The sequence below is a fragment of the Tinamus guttatus genome, unplaced genomic scaffold, assembly GCF_059628265.1.
Source record: "Tinamus guttatus ecotype Peru unplaced genomic scaffold, ASM5962826v1 Tinamus_guttatus_pri_ptg000153l, whole genome shotgun sequence".
Classification (NCBI taxonomy): Eukaryota; Metazoa; Chordata; class Aves; order Tinamiformes; family Tinamidae; genus Tinamus; species Tinamus guttatus.
In genome coordinates this window covers 971,278-995,549 of record NW_028288687.1, presented here as the reverse complement: position 1 = coordinate 995,549, position 24,272 = coordinate 971,278, and the positions used below count along the sequence as shown (strand labels likewise).

At 40.1% G+C, this 24,272-nt stretch overlaps 1 protein-coding gene across 8 annotated transcripts in view; it reads right to left on the bottom strand.

The window, feature by feature from the left end:
* The window catches only part of DOCK7 (dedicator of cytokinesis 7), a 101,931-nt gene that overhangs the window by 22,412 nt on the left and 55,247 nt on the right, over window positions 1–24,272 (bottom strand). For 3 of the 8 annotated variants that reach the window (XM_088522407.1, XM_088522408.1, XM_088522409.1), the window contains exons 15-34: window positions 22,061–22,178; window positions 21,227–21,297; window positions 19,575–19,713; window positions 19,224–19,325; window positions 18,867–18,953; window positions 18,194–18,425; window positions 17,269–17,433; window positions 16,299–16,468; window positions 12,750–12,842; window positions 11,266–11,355; window positions 10,161–10,256; window positions 9,902–10,042; window positions 9,609–9,722; window positions 8,531–8,701; window positions 7,761–7,900; window positions 3,685–3,854; window positions 2,748–2,902; window positions 1,869–2,051; window positions 1,314–1,449; window positions 37–133 (exon numbers count right to left, since the gene is read on the bottom strand). In XM_088522407.1, coding sequence (XP_088378533.1) covers window positions 37–133; window positions 1,314–1,449; window positions 1,869–2,051; window positions 2,748–2,902; window positions 3,685–3,854; window positions 7,761–7,900; window positions 8,531–8,701; window positions 9,609–9,722; window positions 9,902–10,042; window positions 10,161–10,256; window positions 11,266–11,355; window positions 12,750–12,842; window positions 16,299–16,468; window positions 17,269–17,433; window positions 18,194–18,425; window positions 18,867–18,953; window positions 19,224–19,325; window positions 19,575–19,713; window positions 21,227–21,297; window positions 22,061–22,178 — 2,670 coding nt within the window. The remainder of the gene's footprint in view (window positions 1–36; window positions 134–1,313; window positions 1,450–1,868; window positions 2,052–2,747; window positions 2,903–3,684; window positions 3,855–7,760; window positions 7,901–8,530; window positions 8,702–9,608; window positions 9,723–9,901; window positions 10,043–10,160; window positions 10,257–11,265; window positions 11,356–12,749; window positions 12,843–16,298; window positions 16,469–17,268; window positions 17,434–18,193; window positions 18,426–18,866; window positions 18,954–19,223; window positions 19,326–19,574; window positions 19,714–21,226; window positions 21,298–22,060; window positions 22,179–24,272) is intronic. The other 5 variants (XM_088522410.1, XM_088522412.1, XM_088522414.1 and 2 more) reach the window with 3 other exon arrangements.

The following is a 24,272-nucleotide window of genomic DNA, read 5'->3' as shown; positions in this document are numbered from 1 at the left end:
TGACATTGTTAATGTATAAGGATAAGGCAGAGTTACTTGTCAAGCTTTTCTGTGTTTTGACGCCAGTGAGTCATATCCTTTCTCCATCTCAAATTTTCTTGACTTCCAAATGCGCTCCCAGAAGGACTTCTCTCTGGAGGATAATATCAAAACAACAGCAATCATCTACTGTTAGTGTTTTGCATGGGTGGCTATTTTAGATTTGTTCACAAACGAGAAGTGACAGCAAGCCATGACTCCTTAGAGCCCAGGGGCTGTGGCAGTCACCTAAAATCTTTATATGGTCCCTAATTCTATCATTGCTTAGAGTGACATGAGTGGTGCCTTACACTACAGTGTTTTTCATCTGAGTGAGCCATGAGAAACACAGACCATTTCCATGTCAGTTCACTACACAGCTAACAGTGACATGCAGCTGAGATACTCAAATCAGGGAGGTCGTTGCCAGGGATGCCAAGAGAAGCACCTCAGTCAGCCTTCCTCGGACTAGATAAGGAGCCTGAGTCTGGCAATCCTTGTCAGTCTGATATTTCTGTGTTCAACTGAGACATAGCAATGTTCTGTAGGCAGTATTGAGATCCTCTTTCCCATGTCACAGCCTTTTACATCTTTATTCTCACTCCTGGGAGGACAGGAGAATTTCACTATGCAATTTCCCAGATGCATTGAAGCATTGAGGCTAGATAAAAAATACAAAAGGTTGCCATTTCTCTCTTAAATAATTCATTAATTTTGAGGCACACCATTAAAAACTTATTCAACTTAGTCCACAACTACTGGTTTACATGTATGAAGAAACCTGTGGCAGAATGGGAGACCAAACCCAGTTCTCCTTAATCACTTCCAACCTCCTTCTCAAAAGAAAAAAACACAACAGAAGTCATCACAAGGGGGTGTGTGTTAGCCAAACTGCTGGCTATTTCAAGCATTATTTTAGCAGAAGCACTCGGGCATTTTCAGTGATCAAGAGCAAGACCGGACAAGATTTTTTTCCACATTGGCCATTGCCCTAAACATGTTAGATGGTGACCCTGAAAGATGTTACACGAGAAGAAGTTCAGGCAAGAAGGTCCCATAAATAAGACATGACCACTTATACACTAAAGCAGTCAAGTAACAAATAAATGGCCTGCTGACGGAACTTAGGAAAGGTGTGGAGGTTTTACAGAGCCAGTGAAGCATGCTGCAAACTGCAAATAGCTTTTTCCCTGGGGGCTCTTTGTCTGGAGCACTTGATGTGCAGTATCCCACACTACAGAAGAGTGCAAGGACTTTTCGAAAAAGGGGCCAGCACGGAATACATCTTTACTTACCTAGCTGTCCTCTGCTTCTTCGGACCATTTCCTGCCTTGCTCCTATGCTTCCCAGAATAGCTTCTTCAAGTTTGGCTCTCATGTCCTTTGACTTCTTGAATGTCAGACTGTTCATTCTTTCAAACACTTTCTTGCCCTGCAAGTTTCAAAAGAGAAAATGATGGAAGATTCTTTCAAACTGAGATATATTCAGAGGATTAATAAGTGAAGATATCTTTTCTGTACAAAGACATATGTCAGGAAGAGAATACAGGTTTAGCTGCTAGCTAGCTAATCTCTCCTTATTCCAATACCATTCTGCTGAGAGTAAACAGAAATGTCCAAAAACTGTCCCCACTTTCTTCAGCAGTTCTCAGGTGACTGGCAAGCAGCACACACTGAATGAGTGAAAGAAGGAGAGTCATTTGCATTGCTAAATAAATGTGCGAGAAGGCTGGAGATCTCACAGAAAACTGTGTAGCTGCAGGATTGTGAATACAAGAAATAAGAGAGAGCGGGAAATATCCTTGCACGCTCTAGAACAAACTTCAGGAGATTCGAACAATACAGCAGTACCTTGTACTCAAAGCAGGACACACAGAGATAAAGCAGATCCAGCAGGCGATTCAGCTGCAGGACTGACAGGTCTGTGAACCATTTCTGCAGGACACTTTCATCTGCATTTTTGAGCACCCACAAGAGGCAGATCAAGAGGCTACGGCTGGACTCTGTTGAGAAGGTGGAGTGCTGCCTTCCGCTCTGAACAGACAGGTCAAGACAGTTAGTTACATGGGGTTTCATGCCCAGACACTTCAATCATCATAAAAAGATCTGTATCAGCTACCACCCTGGGCTACTAATTACCAGATAGAAGGAATTTTTACCAACAACCAGGAGACACACATTTCTCTTTAGCAACCCAATACCTCAGAGGGGTCTGCTGTGAGCAGGGAGGTCTGAGGCAGGGAGTACCCGTCTGCTACTAGAATCAGGAGGTTCCCTCCCTGACAGAGAGAATAAGGGGAATGGCCCATCTATGTTTTCAACTGCATGGGATTTAGATGTGATAGGAATGTGGCAGGGCTTGGAACCTATAATAACTATTGCAATTCACATAAAATGACTACTGCACTTTGCAGAACTTTTATCAGACTTTTTTTCAGAAAGGGTTAAAATCTTTATCAGGAAAGAGAATTCTTCCATTTTCTGAGCTTTGTTGATTTTTATTCCTTTTTGGCATTTTATTGCACTCCCTCCAAATCAGGCACAACCCCATGCAAATGTGATCTGTTCCACCTTGTTTTTTTTCACCCTCTGCCTCCCTGTACAAAACCCAGCTGCAAGCTGCTATCAGTCCCCACTGCTCGGTGATCACTCCTACAGGGCGTGCACATGTAAATATTTGCTTATTGACACAGCCTGAGGGTCAAGGAATAGGGAGGGATAGTTTTGTACCGATGAGGCGAGTAGAAAACTGCTGGGCCGGGTGAGCTGAGGGACTGATGTTCCTGCAATGGCCATGGCAACTGTCTGGCTTATCATACTTCCACCCTCGCTTTCATAATCCTCTGCAGCGACACAGCTCGGCCTCCCTCGCTGATTGTGACTCTCTGCCAAGAAACACACACAACGCAGTTAATCCCCAAATTCAAAGTTTCTCTCCACAGCCTCCCTCCACAGTGCTAATTTCACTGAACTGTCTGGAAATGCAAACTAAGCAACATCACACTCATTTGGTCCTGCAAGTAAACAGAACTATTATTTGAAGTTATGCAAAGCAACAGTAACAATTTACAAAAGTGACCGAAAAACCTCAGTACCTAGAATCCTTCTGACCTTATCCCTCTTTGAACAGTTCACCCCAATTCTTTCCTTGGAGTTTCCTCATTTTATTGAGCTCAAAAGACTTAGAAGACAACTCCATATTCCAGGTTTTTCCAGATTATTTCCTTGCCCTGATACGAATAATGTCCATTGCTCTTCAGGACACTGTGTTGGGCAGTCCTGAGAAGCACTACCAATACAGCACAGACTAGAAGGAAGAGGAGGAACTTTGCTTATCCTATGGAAGGGTTATGGCTATTGTACAGTATATGGGCCAATTTTTAAACAGGCCAGGGGGAGGTGACCAAGCATATTCATTCACCATCCAAAAGTAAACTAAAACGCAATACCTGCTTTTCATGCAGCTCTTGACTGTTGAAGTTACCAAGGATACATTTTGTACATACAGTTTAGGAAATTGATGTGAAAACACATCAAAGTTACCACACTTTCAAAATAGTAACAATCCTATTCAACGGTGAAGGGTTTGTTTGTTCAATTTTAGAACAAAAGCAACCAAATCTTACAAGTAACTGAGAATACACTCAAAGCATAGAACACAAAATACCTGTAAAGTCATAGAGTTGAGGCACGGTTTCCATGATCACGCCAATCAGAGGTAGATACAGCATAGCCACCCGGGCCTTTACCTGCGGGTCAGAGTACCGAGGATCCGAGTCGTGACTGGACAGTAAATTGTGTACCATATTGATGACCTTCTTATGCAATCCAAATAAACTGTTAAGAGAGAGTTGGGTCACACAGATTAGTTAATACCTTCAAAGCAAACGATACTTTGTAACTAAGTGGCTTCAAAAAAACCCCGGCTTTTATTTTTAACTTGACATAAACTGTTATTACACAGTACTCCTTGCTCCCACAGATTTTCCAAATGGCTGACTTTCACAAATTGGCCTGCACTTCAGGAGTAATTTTGATTATATCTTATAAAATGTACAAAAACTCTTTGCTGATGTGCACAATCAGACCCAATATAATGCTAAGGTTCTCACATTTTCTGTTCAAGAACAAAACCCCGAACTCCCGGTACACTGACAAATCAAGTCTACCGAAGAACATTCAGGAGAACTTGGGGAACATGGAAGACAGGAGGAGAAACTTGAGAGGACAGTGGGTTTAGTGAAACTAGCAATATTTACAGAGAGCAACTGTCTCAAGACAGAACATCCCTTTTAACAAATCATCAGGAAGTTTCCACTTCACTTCCCTGAACCCCCATGCAGTTGTTCAACCACAACAGAAGACTACAGATCAATATTTGTAATTATAAGATTTCCAAAAGAAATGGAGGAGCAGAAGGAAAAAAAAATCCCTCCCAAAAGGTGTCCTTCATTATTAAGATGCCGGAGATGGCAGAGCCCAAACTCGACTCTCTTTCACAGGGCACCTTGCTTGAGCCTATTTCGTGCTCATGCCTTAAAACCACTGACTCTGAATCTCCCAAGAGCTCGCTCAGCCCCTTTCCAATTCCCTCAGCCACCACACAGAGGCAAAACTCTCACAGAGCAAATAGCATGTATGTCTGTAACTATTTGCTTCTGTAGGCAAACCAGTCCAGTAAGACAACTTTACCCCATGCACGAAGCAGCCAAGGAAGCTCATACATTATGCATTAGCAAAACATAAGCTTCAGTGTTCAGACCTGAGGTATTAAAACAGGTGCTGAATTTCAGGCAGTATCCACTTTACCTGAAAAGCAGAGTTGAGTTCTGGTTAAAAAAAAGGTGAGAGTTTCTGACTGGATTGTCAAGGGGTCTAAAGTGATTACAGGGAGACCAGTAGAGGTTAGAAGGACTGTGACCCTAGTTGTAGCTGCACTTCTTTTCTGTATTTTTAATGAGGCTGTAATGAGATCCCACATTTGCTTGTTTATATTATCAATGAGACCCTAAGCAACTAGAGGAAGGAAATGCTTAATTGCATGACTGGCTCACATTCAAGTCAAGGTTAAACGAAAGTCTTTGTATTGTTCTGAAGGAGAGGCATTTAAGCTGGGTTTGTAATAGTTTAAAAAGGAACCTCCCTACAAGGGAAATGCACTCAGAGCAAGCAGTGTATTTAAAACCTAGGGCTACATGGGCTTCTTTTCACATTTTCCAAAATACAGTAGGTATAGTGATGGTGGCAGATGGATCCATATCAGAGAGGAGAAAATACAACTCCCCAGTCTTCTTGGCTGATAACGCAATGAACTGATCTTGTTGCTCTCCAACTAGTCTCACTTCTACCTCAGCCCTGGCATGACTTTGTGTCAACACTGTTCACTTCTGGAATACTGACTTTTGACACCAAATATGAGGGCCAAATTCTGCTTTTCTCACTTGTGTTCTGTAACATCAGTCAACAGGTGCAGAATGGAAATTATAAGCAATTATTAAGCAATAAAATTATTACTGATTAATAATCAAAGCATTACAGTACAGTTTAGCACATGTGTCTTAGCATAGCTAAGACAATCTGTTAAGGATATAGTTGCTTGGATTCATTCTTTCTTCCTCATTCTCCAACTGCCAAATTCAACTTGCTTGCTTAATCCACATGTTGGCTCATCTTTCAGACATCAAGTGCTTTGAACTGCATAGACTGTGCGCAGCACATAGCGCGACGGAATCTAATTAAAGTACCCCCTTGAGACACTGGGGGGTCATTGCAAAGACAATTGCAAAGACATTGCAAAGTCTTTTCTTCCCCAAGAACTTCACAAGAACAAAATTCCCACAGGAATTCAAATAGCTCTTGTAAAAGATGTAAGCTAAACTTCAGGATATTCTGCTAATGGAACAAAGATGATGAAGGAGAGGGGAAAAAAGAGTCTCAAAGTTCTGTATCACTATCAAGAGGCCAGGTAAGCCTCTGACACAATAAAAATTAAACAAATATCCTTCCTCATTCCTATTGCAGGATGATGCAACTAGGAAGAAGTTCAAGGTTTTTCCAAAGGGGAATATGGTGGTGATGAAAACATTTTACTAACAAGCATGTCTGAGTTCTATACTAATTATCAGCTAATGACCCTGTCTGACCTTTAAAGCTCTTCACAGGCAGGAAAGGGCAGATCTGAACAGAGTGGTTTGTTTTACCCGGTGGATCTATTGGACCAAAGAACATTTAAAGTCTGAGGCTCCCAACACTTACATGTATTAATTCCTACTCTACTTCCTTTTTTCATTGCAATTCTTCTGACCAGTCCCAAAGGTAGATCTCTGGCTGAGATTATTATACGCAGCTGACAAGAACAGAGCCACATATACATAGCACAGGGTACCAGTTCCAAATAACCTTTGAATTTTTGCTGCTCTCCTCCAAAAACTCTCTACATAAGCAAAGGTAGAAGGTTGAGGACAGAGAACAATTAATGAGCCGCAACTGAGAGATTATTCTGCAAAACTGTAACAAATAAACGCATGACAGGTACAAGGTTAAAGGTCTCCACAAAAAATCAGGAGCTTTGACTAAAATATGTCCCCAGAGCTGAACAGGTATCACAGAATTCAGTGGGTTTCCTTTGTTAAGTTAGGGTGTCAGAGAGCAGTGTCTCCAGGGGACAGCAGTAAGATCACAGTGACAGTTCCTCTGTGCAGCTGGACACAGACCCAGACCCAAGGGAGGGATCAGGAAGCAAATTAGGTGAGAACAGAAAGTGTGTGAAGAACAGGAGCAAATATGATGAGAGAGAATTGGATTTCAAACTAGTGAGCAAGATGTGGCTATGCTACAGAAGAACTCCTGCAGACAGTGTGAAGGAGGAAACATTTGCTGCTTTTTCTGTTTCTGGCCAAAGGAATGGGATTGTAGTGTGTTATGTACATATAAAAGAAAATATTTCAATTTATGGCATCACTTGCTTTTACAGTAGGAAAGAATTAATGGAAATCCACACTTCTAGGATCTCTAAAACAACAGACTTATCTATAAATTATCAGCATTTGTTGACTCTGCTGATATTTCTGGATCCATCCTGGAAAAAAAGCCTCTGAGAGAACTTAGGAACATACAAGGAACCATTACTTTCCATTGAAATGCATTTGAAATGGGAAAGACAGAATATAGCCCTAAATAATGTAAATAACAGACTGGATGTCACAATCACATTCCTATTTCAAAAATTATTTGCTGCACGGGCTTGGCAGGTCATCCACAAACCCTGCATGCTGGACTCAATTCATGTTATCCATAGAGGCCTCATCAACACATAATTTGTTCCTAAAAAGCTGGGAGGACCCCACAGGGAATGCATAACAACACTGAAAAGCCCATTAGCAACAAAGAATTCCTTAATGTTGAACATTTTTTTTTCTTGTTACAACTGAGAAAAGCTATTTTCCTCTTAGAGCTCCACAGGTGACACTGTAGCCAGCCGGAGGCCCCAAAAGGAATCTCTTCCCTTCCTTCTCAGTTGGAAAAATGTGACTGGAATCACATTTATACAGTCAGAACTAAGAAAGTAAGAAACATAAGGGGCAGGGAGTGTAGAGGATTCTTAAGAGCTATGGAACTGATTTCTTAACATCTCAGCTTTTAAGTTTAAATCAACTCTGGCCACAGTGTGGAACTTGCTTGGCACCCACCATTTTACTTGGAATAACACAAAATGCTTGGGGAAAAAATAATGTAAAGATTTACCCTTCTGCATCAGGATCTAAAATGACAGCCAGTTCTGTTAACACAAGCCCAGCCAAGTAATGCTGTTGGCGGAAAGGCACAGACAATTCAAACATATTTGCAATCTTCTGGTCTTGGACATTTGTGGAGAACCCAGAACTCTGTGAAAAAAATCAAGTTTCAGAAATTGCATAACGGCGTCCCTGAGAACATGAAGAATTAAAGCTTATAAAATACTGTAGAACAGTATTCAGAATTGAAGACACTTCCATGTAAATTCCCTCTTCCCTCTTTTCTTTGAATTTAAGTACATCTGCTTAATACACACAAGCTGACTAACTCTTCCTTTAACTCTGTTTGTCATTATTACCTTCTCACCTACAGCAGAGTACTTAGGGAAGTTAAGCCAAATAACCTTTAAAAGTGGATTAGTTAAACTTTTAGCACAGGCATGGATGCTGTAATTCAGGCTTAAGATGGCTTTAATTTGATTTAGTTTACTTTATTTTGGAACTAATTAATCCGCTTGAATAACACACATGTTAATTCAAACTACCTTTTCTGGGTAGATAACAATTTGTTTTGTGAGAAAAGGGTAAAACTGGTCAAAGTCTTCTCTGTAATGCCTCATTTAGGTTCATGCCTTTGTCAATATGGGAAGGGACTAGGTCTAAGGGAGAGAAAGATGTGTAGACACTACAAAGAGAATACTGGCCTTTTTTCAATAAGAGAAGCCTCACAAGACTCAGAACAAAGCTCAGCTTGCATTTCCACACAATGTCACAGCGTACCTGGGAAGTTGCTGAAGACACAGATGGTGACGGAGATGCAGGCGGTGTGAGCAAGCTGCAAGGCAAATTCAAGGTGACATAGTGCTCGTGGCTGCAGATGATGCGAAGGAAGTCCAGCCTCAGAGACGCCAGGTTACTTGGGTTTGTTAAGGAATACAGCTTTGAAGACACCTGGCAAGTTCAATGCATAACACTCCAGTTAGGACCACAACACATTACAAATGCAGCTCCAGTCCCATTTTGCCCATCACTGCTCTCTCTTCCACAGCAACAATAGCCAAACTAAAGAGTTTGATGTCACTTAATAGGCACATTTGTATTACTTCTTTGTGTTACAGTTTCTACTTTTGATGAGCAGTAGCCATACCCATCCCAACTACTAGCACATACACCTACACAGGAAATATTTAACAGACAATTTACATAAGCAAATTAGGAATCACGTACTTCACACATGATATCTATGTCATACTGACTTCAGCAGGAGCTTGTGAGAATCAGGACTGTACACTTTGTGATGGATTAACAGGCCAAAGATGCAGCACAGTAGGCAACAAAGTTCAAACATTATTGCTGTCCTTGGCCCTTACAATAAAATGCATCAGAATCTAGAGCAGTGTCAAAACAAAACTTTGTGGTTCCCCTGCTACAGTGCTGTAAAGAACCTTCCAAGGCATAATGTAGAAACCCTTCTTATGGGAAAGGAGACCTTGCTGTTGGATACTCAGGACAGAAGTGACTTGGTGATCAATATGATCATACCAGGAGAGACCCACTGACAAACTGTGACAGTCTGAGCTCCCACACACCACCTCCTTCTAATTTTTGGTTCAATTACTCTTCTAATTATGATGAGCAGAGGAAAAAATTGTTCCCTCCCATGGCATGTCCATTTGCTACAAAGTAATTACTTCTAATTCAAGAGTGTAATCAGAAGGGCATAAATGCTAACCACCACTGAGAACACTACACTCTCCATAAAAAGATCTGGATAATAGAATTCTGTTGCTTCCTTTCTGTTACAGAAATAGGCGATGCTATGGCTCACAGCTAATTAATGATAATTATCTGCATTCACCTGTTTGTAGCAGGTCTTAATAAGGACAAAGACAAACCCTCTGTCCATGATAGACAAGAGATCATTGAGGAAAAATGCAAGACTGGTGTTGAGCCTTTCAACCATTTCTGTGTCCTAGAGAGAAGGAAGAAAAAATACGGGAAATGAAAAGAACATTGTATGGGTATGGTAATATGGCAATACTACCAGCTCAAATACTACCAGACAGATCCTGGCCAGGCATCAGCACACAACATGCTGAAGCTCTGATGCCTGAGCAGTGACCTCAGTTAAGTTTAATTATTGGTTATTACCTTCTGAAACCGAGAGACTATATCACCAGCAATTGTGCTGACCAAAGCAGTTACATCATCCATGAAACGCTCAGGAAAACGATTCTTTCTTGGCGCATCCAGTTTGTCAGCAAAATATAAATGATGCACCATGCTCTTCACCTATAGGAATATAAATTACAATAGTGTCACTTGCAGAAATGTAGTGGAAGGGAAGCACAGTTGTTGTCACTGTGTTTGAATTCTAAGACCATAAGCAAGGTGTTTTCAGTTTGCTCACCATCAGTTCAAAGAAGAACCAGGCCTGTTGCAGGGCTGCCTCCCGCACGCTCCCACTGCAAACGACCCACTGTAAGGCCAGCTCTTCATGGAAAAGCTACATGGATTCAAATGCAGAGTTAACCTCGGTCTCAAAACAGCTCACAAAAACAGTCTGCATGAGAAATGGTAGTTCAGTCCATGGGAAGTGTGGCAAACAATGAGGTTAAGCGAAATAATAAGTGGGAACGTGACAGCAGTGGTGACAATCCTTAAAGAAACCCCCAGCTAACAATGAAGGACAATGTTATGATGTGTGATGTGAGAAATGCTTCACAGAATCTTGCTCTGAAATTGAATTTCAAGTGTCAAAAGAATTTTCCACCCCCCTCAAAAAAAAAAAGAAAAAAAAGTTTTGTGCTCAAATGAGTTTATTTTAAAAGTCTACCTTTCTGCCTGGTCTGATTTTTGCAGGAAAAAGGAGTAAAAAATTGGACATATAAAGCAATTTGTACAAAGATATATTTACTGTCAAAAAGGACTTAAAACAGCAAGAAAGAAATGTGGGGATAAGAACTAGCTTCTTCATCTCTCTTCCCAGGAAAACCAAACCACAGACTTAAGTTGTCAGTGATCACATTTTTGAAATTCGGAGTCAATACATTTTGTCTTTCTGATTTCCTTCAGTAGAATCTCATCCTGTACTTCCAAAGCAACTCCCAGTCACCGCCTGGATTTACTCTGGATTAACACCTATATAACTGAGGTCAGAACATATCCGTACTGCTAACCATCTAATACATAATAATTTTGCACACAAGAATGTATCACTTGCATGTCTAGACAGTGCTATTCATATTTTTTGAAAGCCAGCAATAAATTAATTCCAAACAGTACAGGCATTAAACCAGACATGCTACCCCTGATCATTTTACTCTTCCCAATTCAACTTTGTCAGAATATTTCCTATTCACTACAAGCTTGGGTATTCAAAGGTACTCAGCAGCAGCAGTTCCTAAGGACCTCAGAAAAAATCAGGCTATAAATAAAAGAATAGCTTGCATCATGGTTTTAGAATGATTTGACCTCCCTGCCCCACAATATCAATTGTCTTCACTGAAATCTACCTTTTTAGTTGGTAATCGTCCTGTTAATGTTTGTAAGAAACTTGACGTCTCAGTGTGCGAAGACATACGATTACAACTTCGATCCGTAGCCTACGGAGTGGAGATGAATGAATGATGACAGGACATTAAAGTTTGCTGTGGATGGGTTTTGCAGCTCAAGGACAATGTACGTTTACAAAAACACTGTTCCAGCTGTAGACTTTTACTGTTTTTACACCTTTTAATGCATTCTCAAATTATTACTTGCTCATAGATCCAGTTTAAACAAAATGACAACATCTTTTACTGTTTTAAGACATATAATCTCTTTAAATAGCTGCATTTTCTTATGCACAAAAACACTCAATGCTGCAAAGCATGAAAATTCCATAATTACATTTTATCAACATGCATATGTCAGGAAAGTAATATTTCTAGCTTTCAGTGTCATACCTCTCAATCCACCAGAGACAAAAGAAGTGGACACGTACCACAGAGTGACATTGTTATTAGTCCAGGGAATTAGAAGAATTAGAAAATTACTGGAGTTATTATTTGTGTTGAAAATAATTTGCCATAAGTGCGAGTGAATTCAGTCTGAATATTTCTGGAAGCCTGGTTAATTTGAAAGTTGAGAGGTACATTCATACAGTTGAGAGGTACGTTCAGGTGACCATGCAGTGGAAAGCAGCAGGCAGTATGAGCTAAGTTAAGTCTTTCTCACTGAAGCTGCTTTAAGTTTTCATACTTTGCAACACAGAACAGCTACAATTGGACCTAACAAGTCAGTGGTTCCAGCATTTAAATTTACATGTTTTAAGAGAGAATTTTACAGGTGTAACAATTTTGGTTTAATGATACTCCACTCAAACAGTCATGAAGGATCGCTTGACTATGAATACTAAATGGTTGATGAAAATGGCAAAATGGTTCACAACATTAAAAGAAAAGGGAAACATGGACAAACTATGAAACTGTGATAAATGTTCCCATTAGAGAAGTGTTCCACCTGAAGTTAAAACTGGGAGAGGCAGGAAGGAGGGAGGAGAGGCAGGAAGGAGGGAGGAGAGGCAGGAAGGAGGGAGGAGAGGCAGGAAGGAGGGAGGAGAGGCAGGAAGGAGGGAGGAGAGGCAGGAAGGAGGGAGGAGAGGCAGGAAGGAGGGAGGAGAGGCAGGAAGGAGGGAGGAGAGGCAGGAAGGAGGGAGGAGAGGCAGGAAGGAGGGAGGAGTAGTCACAACATTTACATTTCACAGACCAGCAACCACCAAAATGAGAGAAGGGGACATGGTCACATATTTTGAGGTTTTTCATGCAATGCAGTGAGGTGGTGAGGGAAAGTATGCTAATTTTTTAAAATAAAGCCCATAAATCTTTCAGGGACTGAAAGAAAAAAAAAAAAAAAAAAAAAGGAAACCATCAAATCAGAGTATAAACTGAAAAGAAGATATTCTACAGGGAAACATCACGGAAAACAAAGCCAGAAAAACCTCTACTGAAGACACCACCTGCGTTGACTCTGCACTTGGGCTGGGGTTGGATCCCCATGGGGCTGCTTTTGGACCACCAGTGTTTACCCAGGAATTGGAGCGGTCTAAACCCTGGGCATGTAATAGAAAGCAGTTGGGAAAGGAAAGAAATATTACATGTTGCATGCCATACAGTAGTCAAAGTTTAGTCCTATAAAGCAATCCAACTGGATACACTGCAAACACATCATCAATTAGTACTGTTAAAGCAACCTGAATTGTCAGGCATTTGTTGAGAAATTTTAGTCTAGAGAATTATTTTATCTCATCTCTTTCTCTCTCTCTCTCTCTCACACACACACACATCACATCAATATGGTCAATAGCTCTGGTTCAGTCTGTCCTACCTGTATTTCTTGGATATTCAAAAACTATCCTCATCCTGAGGAAATCCCGCTCTCATTTCAATCAAGATAAATACACCCCACTTCAGTCGATGAAAACAGTTCAGATTTACAACAATGTGAAAAAGGAAACTGGTGCACAGATACGGAAACCACAGGATGTTCGTGTGGTTTCCAACACTTTTGATACAGACCACCTGATACCCACAGTTCACAAGCTCTACAACTGCCGCAGAAACAGCGAGAAGCTTTGAAGAGAGTCTCAGCTCTCACAGGGTCTCCTTTCCATAAAATAAAAATCCAGGACTCTTGGCAGAGTTAAGCCTGTGAAAAAGATTTGGGCATTTTCACCAATAGGAGAAGGAGGATCCATATTTTCCAGGACCTGCTTTTCAAGAGAAGTTTTTCTTTCGCAGATCTGCTCCCTTCTCTGTCCTTTCCCTTCTCCTCTCAAGACAGAAAGAAGGAAAAAAAAATCCAACTACTTTGTCACCTGAATTGCTCCAAAGTCAGGAATATTTGTGATCAAACTTGAAATCAGTAACATATGATTTAAATCATTAATCTACTGAGCTATCCTCTGTATAGAGTACAGCAGTGCTAAAATTTTGCTTAAGATACGGAATTAAAAAAAAATACTGAGCACACAGAGTGTTTTCATCTCAGATAATTTTTAGAGGAAACAAATTATAGCTCTCTGTCTTGCTCAGACACATAAACATGCCCGATTTTGCTCAAAGTGAATGGAAGTCCAAAGGACTTGGCAGAACACAGAACTAAGGTCATCCATTCGGACTCATTTTGAAAATGTCCTTTTATAACACTCACATGTCTCCTCATATGCTTTCTAATCATGCCACTGAATTGGTCCTGAGTATAAAATAAACCATATACAATGTTGACAGGAGCAGGCATCAATTTGTAAAAATCTGAAAAGAGATTCTTCTTTCTCCCCTCTGTCAAAAACAAAGAGTGATTCTTGACTATCAGCGTAACTTCAAAGTTTACAAGTTCATCTCCAGTGTTTTAGAAACACTCAAAGTGTAAAATCTCATCATAGCTCGTTTTAGACACTTTAATAGATTTGCTTTAGTAGGTAATAAAATTTAAATGGCCGCATTCAAAAGTGAAGGCAAAATAAGTGACAGGCCTAAAGTCTCCTTTATTAAGATAACGTGCTGTAGTCTTGTACATCCTGTGAAAGAGATGATTGTTTGGATTTTCTGAATTAAGAAAGAAGCTTATATAGAGATGACTTAAAGTAAGTTTTCCCAAATTATGGAATATTTTACAACAAAACCGAATAAAGACTCAACTCCAATGACTTCAATCAAACAAATATTATTTGCTCTTTTTCAAAACAGAAAGCCTCCTATGACAGATTGTAATTTAATGTGTAGGTGCTCTATTTGGAAATATGTGCCTAAATCATTAGTTGGAGAAATAGAATATGAAATTTTACACATTTGTATTCATTTTACATCTCAAGAAATTTCTCATATATGTTGATTACTTAAACAAGGAGAAATAGTAACATTTAATTAAAAATCTGTATATTTCGACTGAGCCTAATAGCTGATGTTCAGATTATTCCAAAGGAAACTTCCCTACTAAGCTATCCATACATTAGTTTTTTTTTTTTTTTTTTTTTTTTTTTTTAAGGTCTGGCATGTATCTTCAGAAGAAAATTTCTCTTCATTTTCTGCTGTGACATTCACTAAGTCAGCACATGTTAAACTTCTGATATCCTGTGTAAATTCCATATGCATATTAGTGCCTGTGGCATTTCACTAAAGGTCACGGCTGCTTAATTAATTAGCAAGATATCAAAGCAGTCTTCAAATTCTTTAAAGTCTTCTAAGTCCACACTTTGATGTAAGAAATAATGATTTGCCTATCCACACTTCTTCAGTTTCATAGTTGGTGAGCAAATTGTGCCATTACTCATTTAAAAGTGGTGACTTCTTTCTCAAACAATGTTTTTCTTGTTCTTGTAAAACACAAGACCAATGAATGTTAAGCCTGTCTGGTCAGCCTGAGGACTTTACTAAATAATTTATTTTTTGGGAAAAAAAAAAAAGCACACAGAAAAAAAAAACAAGAAAACAGTTCCATTTTGGTGTAAATTATAATTAATTAAAAATAAGTATATATAAAAAAATTCAACCCCCTAAACAAAGTAAAGCACTCTTCTATAGTAAGAGATTTGCACCAATATAAAGGTTTGGCCTGCCTCATCCCACCTATTTTAGGCATAAAATTGAAGTGCTCAGATTGGAACTGAAGTCACCCTAGGTACTCTGCAGCCAGCAGAGAGGGACAGGAATTTCAGAGGCAAATCAGATCTCGTGTAGCATAAATTATCTTTTGAGAATTTTCTTCTATTGAATACACAGGAAGGCCAGGCAACTATCTTCCCAAAGCAGACCACATCCGAGGCCAAGTGCCATAAATATAGATATGGAGCAGTCAGCAGCTGAGGCAAGACCCTCAGGCACTCTGAGCTGCTTTGTCCACCTTCACTGGAAGGTCACTTTTAGCCAGTAATAAAGATGTGGGGAATCAAAGGAGGTTTGGAATCAGCATGCTATAAACTTATGCTGCAGCTCAGCTGGCCAGACTATGGCTCTTTTTCTAACCATGTGAAATCCTTGCTGGTGCAGGCAGGGACTAGGATTTCTGCACATACCTGCTCTGGACGTAAGTAGCACAGGAAGTATTTGAGTAGATGTTAGTGCTGAATGCAGAAGAAAAGGAAGAGTTTTGGTTTGGAAGGTAAGATTGGGATCACAGGGTGACAAGGTAAGCAGTGCAAGCTTTGGAGAGACATAACAACTGGTTAAGAGGATATGGCTGCTGGCCACATGAAAACTCTGCTGGTTAAACCCCTCATATTCTGCTGGTCTTGGGAAGACAAATCCACAAGGACTCTTGCCCCTAGCCACTACGCTTGGGAAAGTAACACTAGCAGGATGGTGTCTAGCAAGTCACAGACAGAGAAATCACAAATTTCAGAGAGTGGAGTTCCAAATATGTTATCAGCAACTATCAGAAAAAAACCTTGAGAAGGGGCCATAAGCGTTTTCTTTTAACAGGAAAAACACTCAAGCTTCCCCATTATTTCTTTAATGATTAAATAAAGGATGCTGAAGTTCCTGCAAGACCCTCAGGAGTGTGTTCATACCTTACTGCCAATGATGGAGCGAACTTCATCGTCTGGCGACGTGGGGGTCCCGGATATATCGGGGTTGCTGTTGCTGAGGCTGCGTGAGCGGTTCAGGTTAAGACTCGCCGGCCGGACAGCAGATCGAGCCATGGTGGCATAATGCACTGATCCCCCTAAGCCACCAGGACCTACAGAGTCACAAGAAGGAACACCCTGTCACATCAGCAAAGCCTTGAACCCATGCTGCTCTGCACAGCTTTGCTGCAACTGTCCACCTAAGCAAGGAAATCTTTCAGTGATTAAAAGCAGCTGTGACACCTCCCATGCCTTCCTCTGCCTGGCTCTTCAAAGAGGCTGGGAAAAAGGGATGGCATTAACATACTATTTTTTTCAGTCATCTGTGGGAAGCAGAAAACTCCCTGTGGTTTCAGAGATTTGTTTTGAGCTAAAGGCATTATTTGCCAGACCCCAGATTGCAAAACCACTGAAGAACAAGGCAGTTTGAAGTACATAGCCATCCCAAACCCCTCATACGTGTTCCACTTCAAGTAAGAAGCAGTTTGTCTCGATAACAAGATGTTTTTCCAAAAGCCAGTTTTCTGTGGTCTCCTCCTTCCATCCAGACACCTATTTTCAAGTATTTTCACTCCTTTGCCACTGCATTATTTTTTCTGGAACTGTTTAAAAGTTCTAAAGTACTCAAGGAGACTAGTAGGCAGGACAAGTGTAGACTGTACTGCATCCCCCTACTTACCACAAAAAAACAAGTTAAAAAAATGTGTTTTACCATAATTTAAACAGTTAAACCTCTGACATTGCTAACTACAATAAATCAAGCTTTTCAATGACTACACTGGATCATAAGTAACGTTAATAACAGGACTTGGCATGGAACCAACAGTTGGATCTCAGTGTATCCAACCAGCAAGCGCTTTCTGCTTGCTTGTAACAAAGTGTGACAAGAAGCAAAGAAAAAAGAAAGGGCTACCTGGTGATGGTGAATTCGGGTAGGTATTTGGTAGGCGAAAAACGTAATAAATATAGGAAGCAAGAAGGCTGTTCCTGCCGTGCTGGTCCTGGTTCCCATCCAAGTTTTTGTGAAGTCTGTTTATAATTGATGCCATTGCTTCAAAAGATGCTTGGCCCAGGTTAACTGAAAGTAGTAAGCGAGGAGTTCATTTTAAACTTCAGTAGAAGCCACAATCAAATATTAAATGTGCATTTCATCCACCTTCTAAATTATAAGCAGTGAAGTCTGTCAGGGTATAGCAAGCATTTCTCAGCTGGTCTAGTAAACAACTGAACAAGAAGATAAGTGTAGCTGGTAGCAAGATCAAGTCCTTGCTTAAATAACAGATAAAATCCTTTGGATGTTCACCATATTTTTCTCAGTTAAACATCTCCCTCCATTTAACTTTCAGCCAAAATATACAGTTTATCAAAAAGGACAATTCCATCTTGTCTCTGAAAAAACATCTGTTCTAAAAGTGTATCAGATCCACAATAAGTACAGAAGCATGTATCACCCGTTATCTCACCTACTCCAAGATTTTCCAAGGTAACCAGTGAGGTTGGAAACCTTAATTTTTGAGTGTCTGTATAGAGACACCATATCAGGTTCCAGTGGTAAGAAAGTGCTGAGCATCCAGTTCCTGGAAATTCAGGCCCCCTTCTGGTGTCTCTTGGATGTCCAAACTATAAGTCATTTTTTAAAACCTTTGTATTAACTACTGCTCCTGTATCTATCACCACTGATCTGGATGCCAGTATGTTTTATTTTGAAGATACATAATATATTAGCAGTATCAAAAATAAACCATAAAAATGGACTTTATTATTTTTACATATATACAATGGAAGCGGAAGTGTGAACTCTCAGTTATGAAATTCTCTATAAAATTTAAATAGAATACCTATTTGGCCTGCAATGACAGGAGGTCTTACTACCAGAAGAATCAGTTTGTCAAGCAGGAGATGAAGAAATCGCACTACCGGCTCCAGTTGAGAGGAATTTAAAGCTGAAATGCTGCTCTTCAGTTCATTTTCCAAGTTGTTTTCCATAATTCTCATGTCCCCTATTCGCACAGGGAACATGTGCTCATCCAGAGCATGGACAAGTGCAAAGAACTTGTCAAGATAAGGGTCCTACACACAAGCAAAAATGAATTATCAGCAAGAACCTCCCACAGCAACTCTGTTTTTTGTGGATTTGTGGCCTTCTATTTGGCCATTTAACATTGAAGTTAGCTGGAACTCAAAATCTTTTAAAGCTCTGCTCGTTTGTCTAATTATCCAATGGGTTGAAAAGTTTTCAGGACTAACTAGCAGTTCCCACAGGCTGTGTGACTGATTATAAAACAGTATTCTTCATGAAACAGGCAGAAGTTCACTGAAATCATGTCACCAATTATAGCACAAATAAAATATATATGAAGTATCAAAATGGCATTCTGACACTTAACAAAACAGACTAAAATGATCAGTGAAAACAACTCACCACCTTACATTTCAGATTTTGAATTGTACAAATCATTGTCAAATTATTACCAGGCTCCCTATGATAAAATAATTGCTCTCGATGTTTACCTGAGTATGGAGGGAGGATACAGCAACAACTTCTACACTGAAAACACCTTTGTGATTGTCTACCCACTTCATTCCAGGAAGTGGCACCTGTAGGTTAACAGAAAGATAAACTAGTAAACTACTAAGTGACAGGAAGCAGGTGCTTCTAATAACTATTGTCATTCATTTTTATTTTACTGTCAGAGCACACACACACACACACACACACCCATCAAAACTTAGCAGCATTTAAGAAAGAGATAACCTAGAAGTCAAAAATACACACGCACACACCTGTATATAATTGTACGCATACATTCTCCCACATTTTTGACAGGAGTACTTCCTGGTGGATTTTCAGCATGAAGAAAAACTCACCTCTGGAGAAAGCACCGAATAAGCCTGTGGTGGTTTTTCCAGTGAAACAGGTAGGCAGAACTGACCCGTCTTTAACCGTCCATTTTGAAGCATTGGTATCCACTTTAAGGAGAATTTAAAAGGGAAGGAATTTTAAAAAGGCCAAACAAAAACACTAACTTCTTAAGGCTTTCTTGAAATTTGCAGGATTCAATTTCTCATTGAATCTTTCCTTACTTAAAAACACAGTTACTCCAAAATGCAACAATTATAAAATTATATAACGATGTACATGTCATGCTAAATGAATTGTAAAAAAATGCACTATGAATGCATGTTGTGTTGAAGCACAAAAGATGAAAAGACACTCACAGTGTATCCAACCGGAGTTTCCAGGGGAGTGTTTTGTTTTTGCTGGCAACTGACATGGTAGAATGTGAAAAGCAGGTGGTGATGATCCGTTAAAGTGGCTGGAAGCTTAATCTTGATTTCCTCATGAAAATCAGGCGACCTGTGCAGAGAGCAGACATCAATGAGTATCAATAAAAACAGGGTGTCTTAGACTTGTTTCTATCATACACTTGAGATGGAATCCTTAGAATTAAAGCATCTGGAAGGAAGGAATATGGACTATCTCAAGGGAGGAAAAACTTCACTTTCTGATTGCCAAGAATTGGAAAAACTTGCAGTATGTATTTCCAATCCAGAAAAATACTTACAATATCTTCTAGCAGTTTTCCCAGCTTTGCTGAGATATATGGGATTTTAAACACCAATGGCATCTCAAAATTGGACAACTGCTTTTCTTTTTTCAGTCTAGGTATGTAAAACAGTATGTAAGTAATTAGGATAAACATACCAAAATTCATCATTATTGAGCTTGTTTTCAAAACTGTCTTTAGGTTCCAAGGTATTTTTCATGTTTAGTATAAACCATTAAGAATATGCTTATTTTTCTTAAGGATTTCTTTTGTTTGTTTCATGAAAATACAAAGGATAAATGAAAGTGTATACTATGAGCAACTGAAAAATGACCCTACAATAGGAACCTATTGATCCTACAACAGGAGTAAATAAAGTTATTTAAGAACACTTTCTACAAAAGAAAACAAACAAACAAAAAACTCCTTGTAAGGATTTTATTGTGATTCTGAATTCCCAATTGTTTAAACTGAAAAGATACAGAGACACTAGACCTGTATGTGAGATCTAGGCATCATTGGCTATGCCCTATCTTGTCACTACTGAAAGGAACAGTGTCATTCTTCTATTTTCTGTATCTAAACTGTCCATTTAGCTCATTTTTATATCACGTCATGGTCTTGTCCATCCTGCACACATAGCATGTCAACCATGGCTTCCTTCAGAAATAGCCAATTTCTTCCAAAGGAAATTTAGCTTGCAGAGGAATTTGCTCTGTAACCTGCTCCAGAAACTCAAATAGGATTAAATTCTATTTCATTACAGCAAACCTGGCATGCCCAGATACACGGACCTGAGAGATGAAGGTCCTCCCCTGGTACAGTTACAAGCACAGCAGCAGACATGTTAAGGCTAGATTCAGCACTCCTTAGCCAGCGGCAGTGAAATCATTTTCAAGTGAAAATATTTCTAATTTGTAACTATGGTCTGAACAGCTCTGAGTACCTAATAATTCAGCAAATTAACAAAGCACACAGACATGAGTGTTGCAACATAAATCTTCATGCCTGACTTGAAGCAGGTATTTATAGCACCTGTTGAGTTTGGTTAAGTGCTTGGGATCCTGGCTTCTGGCACAGTGATCTTGATTTGTACCAAAGTAACCAAAGACTCAGGCTGCTCGTCACTGCAGAGCTCTAACTACAGTATCTCCTGACACTGCAGTTATTGTTTTAGGTGCTGTGTAGATGGCCACTATTAAATAACATGGAGACAGATTCACTACTGAGTTACTCCACACTCATACTGCTAAAGCTCCTTCTGGTTGGAATTATACTATCCACAGGGACCCATGCCTTTTTATAAACTATCTTGTTTTTTACCTGTTGTGATACACTACAGCTGTGTATGCTTCTTTGGAAAATTCAGGACAGCTAGATTTGCCAAAGATGACCTGCAAAAAAACAAACAAACAAAAATCCCCCTGTTATATTGTGCCAAGAATTTGTTCCATAATCCTGTAGAGGTATTTACAGCTCCATCCACAGCTACAGCCAGTGCAGCTGTATGCAGTTACTGCTTGTTACTTGATCCTTAATTCCTATGTAACATTTTACTGAGTCACTGAAGAGTTTGGAATTTTAATAATCCCAGTTACAGATGCACACGGATATAGCTGAGGAATTGATCCATGTAACGACTCTCTAGGCAGGAATAACAGTGAGAGAATTTCTTTGCTCTATTCCTCATCTGCAGATAGGCAAAAAGCAGGAAGATTAGGAATTGAGAAAAAATCCAGAGAGAGAGAGAGACAGACAGACAAAACATCATGGAAATCAGGCCAACAGAACCTACCCAAGGCAAGGCACCTCATGCTTAAAGGTTCACCAGTGCTGACCACTTCTGGCCTTGAACACAAGTATAACCATCATCCTCAGGCATTTTTTGGGAAACTGTAGCAAACATACCATTATTCCAAACGCAGGGACTCCATGGCAAACATTTCAGGTTAAAATACTAGCTATTATTATTTGACAAACTCCATATATACGCCCCCTTTGCTCTAAATTACTACAATTTTATATTCCCTAGAAACTGTTAGTTTGAAATATATGTCAGCAGGGCTTTCTTGAACATTGGGATGTTAGGGCTGCAATGTGTGCTTTGCCTTAGCAGCATGCGGCACTCGCAGAACTGAGCACAAAGTACTTCCTCACCGGCATAGCGTTGCTTGGATCCTCTCCATACATGAACTGCACTTTTACAGTGATATTCCTGGCAGATCCTTGGCGGTTGGCAAAGTTAAGGCTCTGAGGATAGACATAAAGAAGATTCCTGCAAGAGATAAATGCACTGAGTGAGCATCTCACTGAAAAACACACAGAAACTCGAGGTGAAGGGCTTGACATTTTCCATTAGCCAGATGGTCTGCTCCTGAATTTAAACCACCACACAAGCAATTTGGTAATGACTCCTAGTTTCAGACACCAAAGTCACAATTTTCTTAACTGCCAGGATATATCAGGAGGGCTTCCAGTTTACGATCATGTTTGAAAAATAAGTCTGAAAACTTCTCAGTGATTATACTATGTAAGATGTTTGAGTGGAAAGGAAATGTATCAACAGATAAACACTGAGAAGTGTTTACTGTTCAGCACCGAGCGGCTGGTTTTCTGCTAAATACCTTCCTTGCTGGAATCTGTTTGTTTTTGATCTCCTTACACCATGATGACTTTGGATTACATGTCTCCCCTGAAAACTGAAGTAATGGATACCCTTATGATCAGCAGATACGCAATCTTTGCAGTGACTCAGATTGAATGGTGCCTCCAATTCCACACCTAAATCCCACACTTCAGGGAAGGTGTGGTTCAATTAAAAATTACCGGAGAGAAAGAGGGACAGTCAAGAGATCTGGGAAGCAGTGGGATGGACCAGCCTGAATCAGGGTTGTTCAGCTTCGAGGAGGATGGCTAGGGAATGGGATGGATAATGACAACACTCTAGAAGTACCTAAAGAAATGCTGCAAAGAGCAAAGTAATAAAGTGTTCATCATATCTACAGGGGATATGACAGCAAGTAATGGGCTGAAATTGCAGCACAGAAGATTTAGGTTAGATATGCGGGAAAACTTTCTGACTATAAAGCTAGTTAAGCAGCAGAACAGATTGCCTGGGGAGGGTGTGAAATCTCCATTTTCTGAAGCTTTTAAGGACATCTTAGGTAAACATCTGTCCAAACTGGTTTTGACAGCCTCATCCTTCACTGAAGGGAGCCAGATTTTCAAGGTCTCTTCCAGTTCTATTTCTTCAAGTCTATTATTATTTTAAACACAAAAATGAGCACGTGCAAAATTATGTGTTTTTTCTGTCTCCTTAGCCCTCCTGAGCTCCTGCAAAGAAAGGAGAAGTTTGATTCACACATCATTAGCAAAACTGTCAACTATGAGTCCCAGAGCTGCCATAGGATTGAGATTTCATACCTGTAGAAAGTCCCTTATATGTTCATACGAGGCCATGAAAGAATGGCCCTTGAACCATTCCACACAACAGATTAAATTATTCAAAGGAAATGCACATTTTTTACTACAAAATAATAGACAAAAGTGTACCAATTATCCTATATCTAAAAGAACTCAGACTGGAAATCATCTCTCCAGCTTCCACACGCCCTGCCCATCAGGGAGAGGCATTCTCCTCCTAACAGCACTAGGTCTAGGGCTGCTGAGCAGCCTGGTGGGGAGGACCCTGCATGCCAGCAAGGAGAGGCCTTGGCTCACACTGCTGCCTTGCACGTCTTAGGAAAAGGGATGGAACAGTCACCGCTTCCAAACACTGAGGCAACCCGCTCTGTAAGGAGCCCTGGCTTGTAAGGAAGAGATAAAAGAGGTTCCCTTCCAATCTGCCCCCAGTTGGGAACTATTCACTGACTCTGAGCATAATCTGCAAATAGTTTCCAACTCTGCTCCTCATCTCAGAGAGACGACAGATGCAGAAAGGAAACTACAATGAGGAGCACAGTGGGCTAACTTCTTAAGTGCAATAAAGCAGCTGCTACTGAGTGCTGGCAACAGTAGGCTGAAAACAGGAAGACACTTTTTTGATCGTCACAACAACAGTGATTTGGTTGCTCTGTGGAGGCATCTGGTGCCATTTTAGATGCCAAGGAAACCCAAAACATCTGCCCTGGTTTGGCAGATGGAGATATCTTTCTCTGTAGAGACACAGGCTAATGCTGGTCCTAAGGACTTCTCTAAGAGCCTCAGAAGAAAAAGATACTTCCTACAGGCTAGCACCTACATCAAGAACCTATACCAATGTAAAGCTCCAGAACATCATACAGGGCAGCTCTATTAAGCTGGGCAGACGAATATGCTTGGCTGGCACATGAGAAATTTCTTCTTTCTCAAATGAAGTCCTTCATGCTGA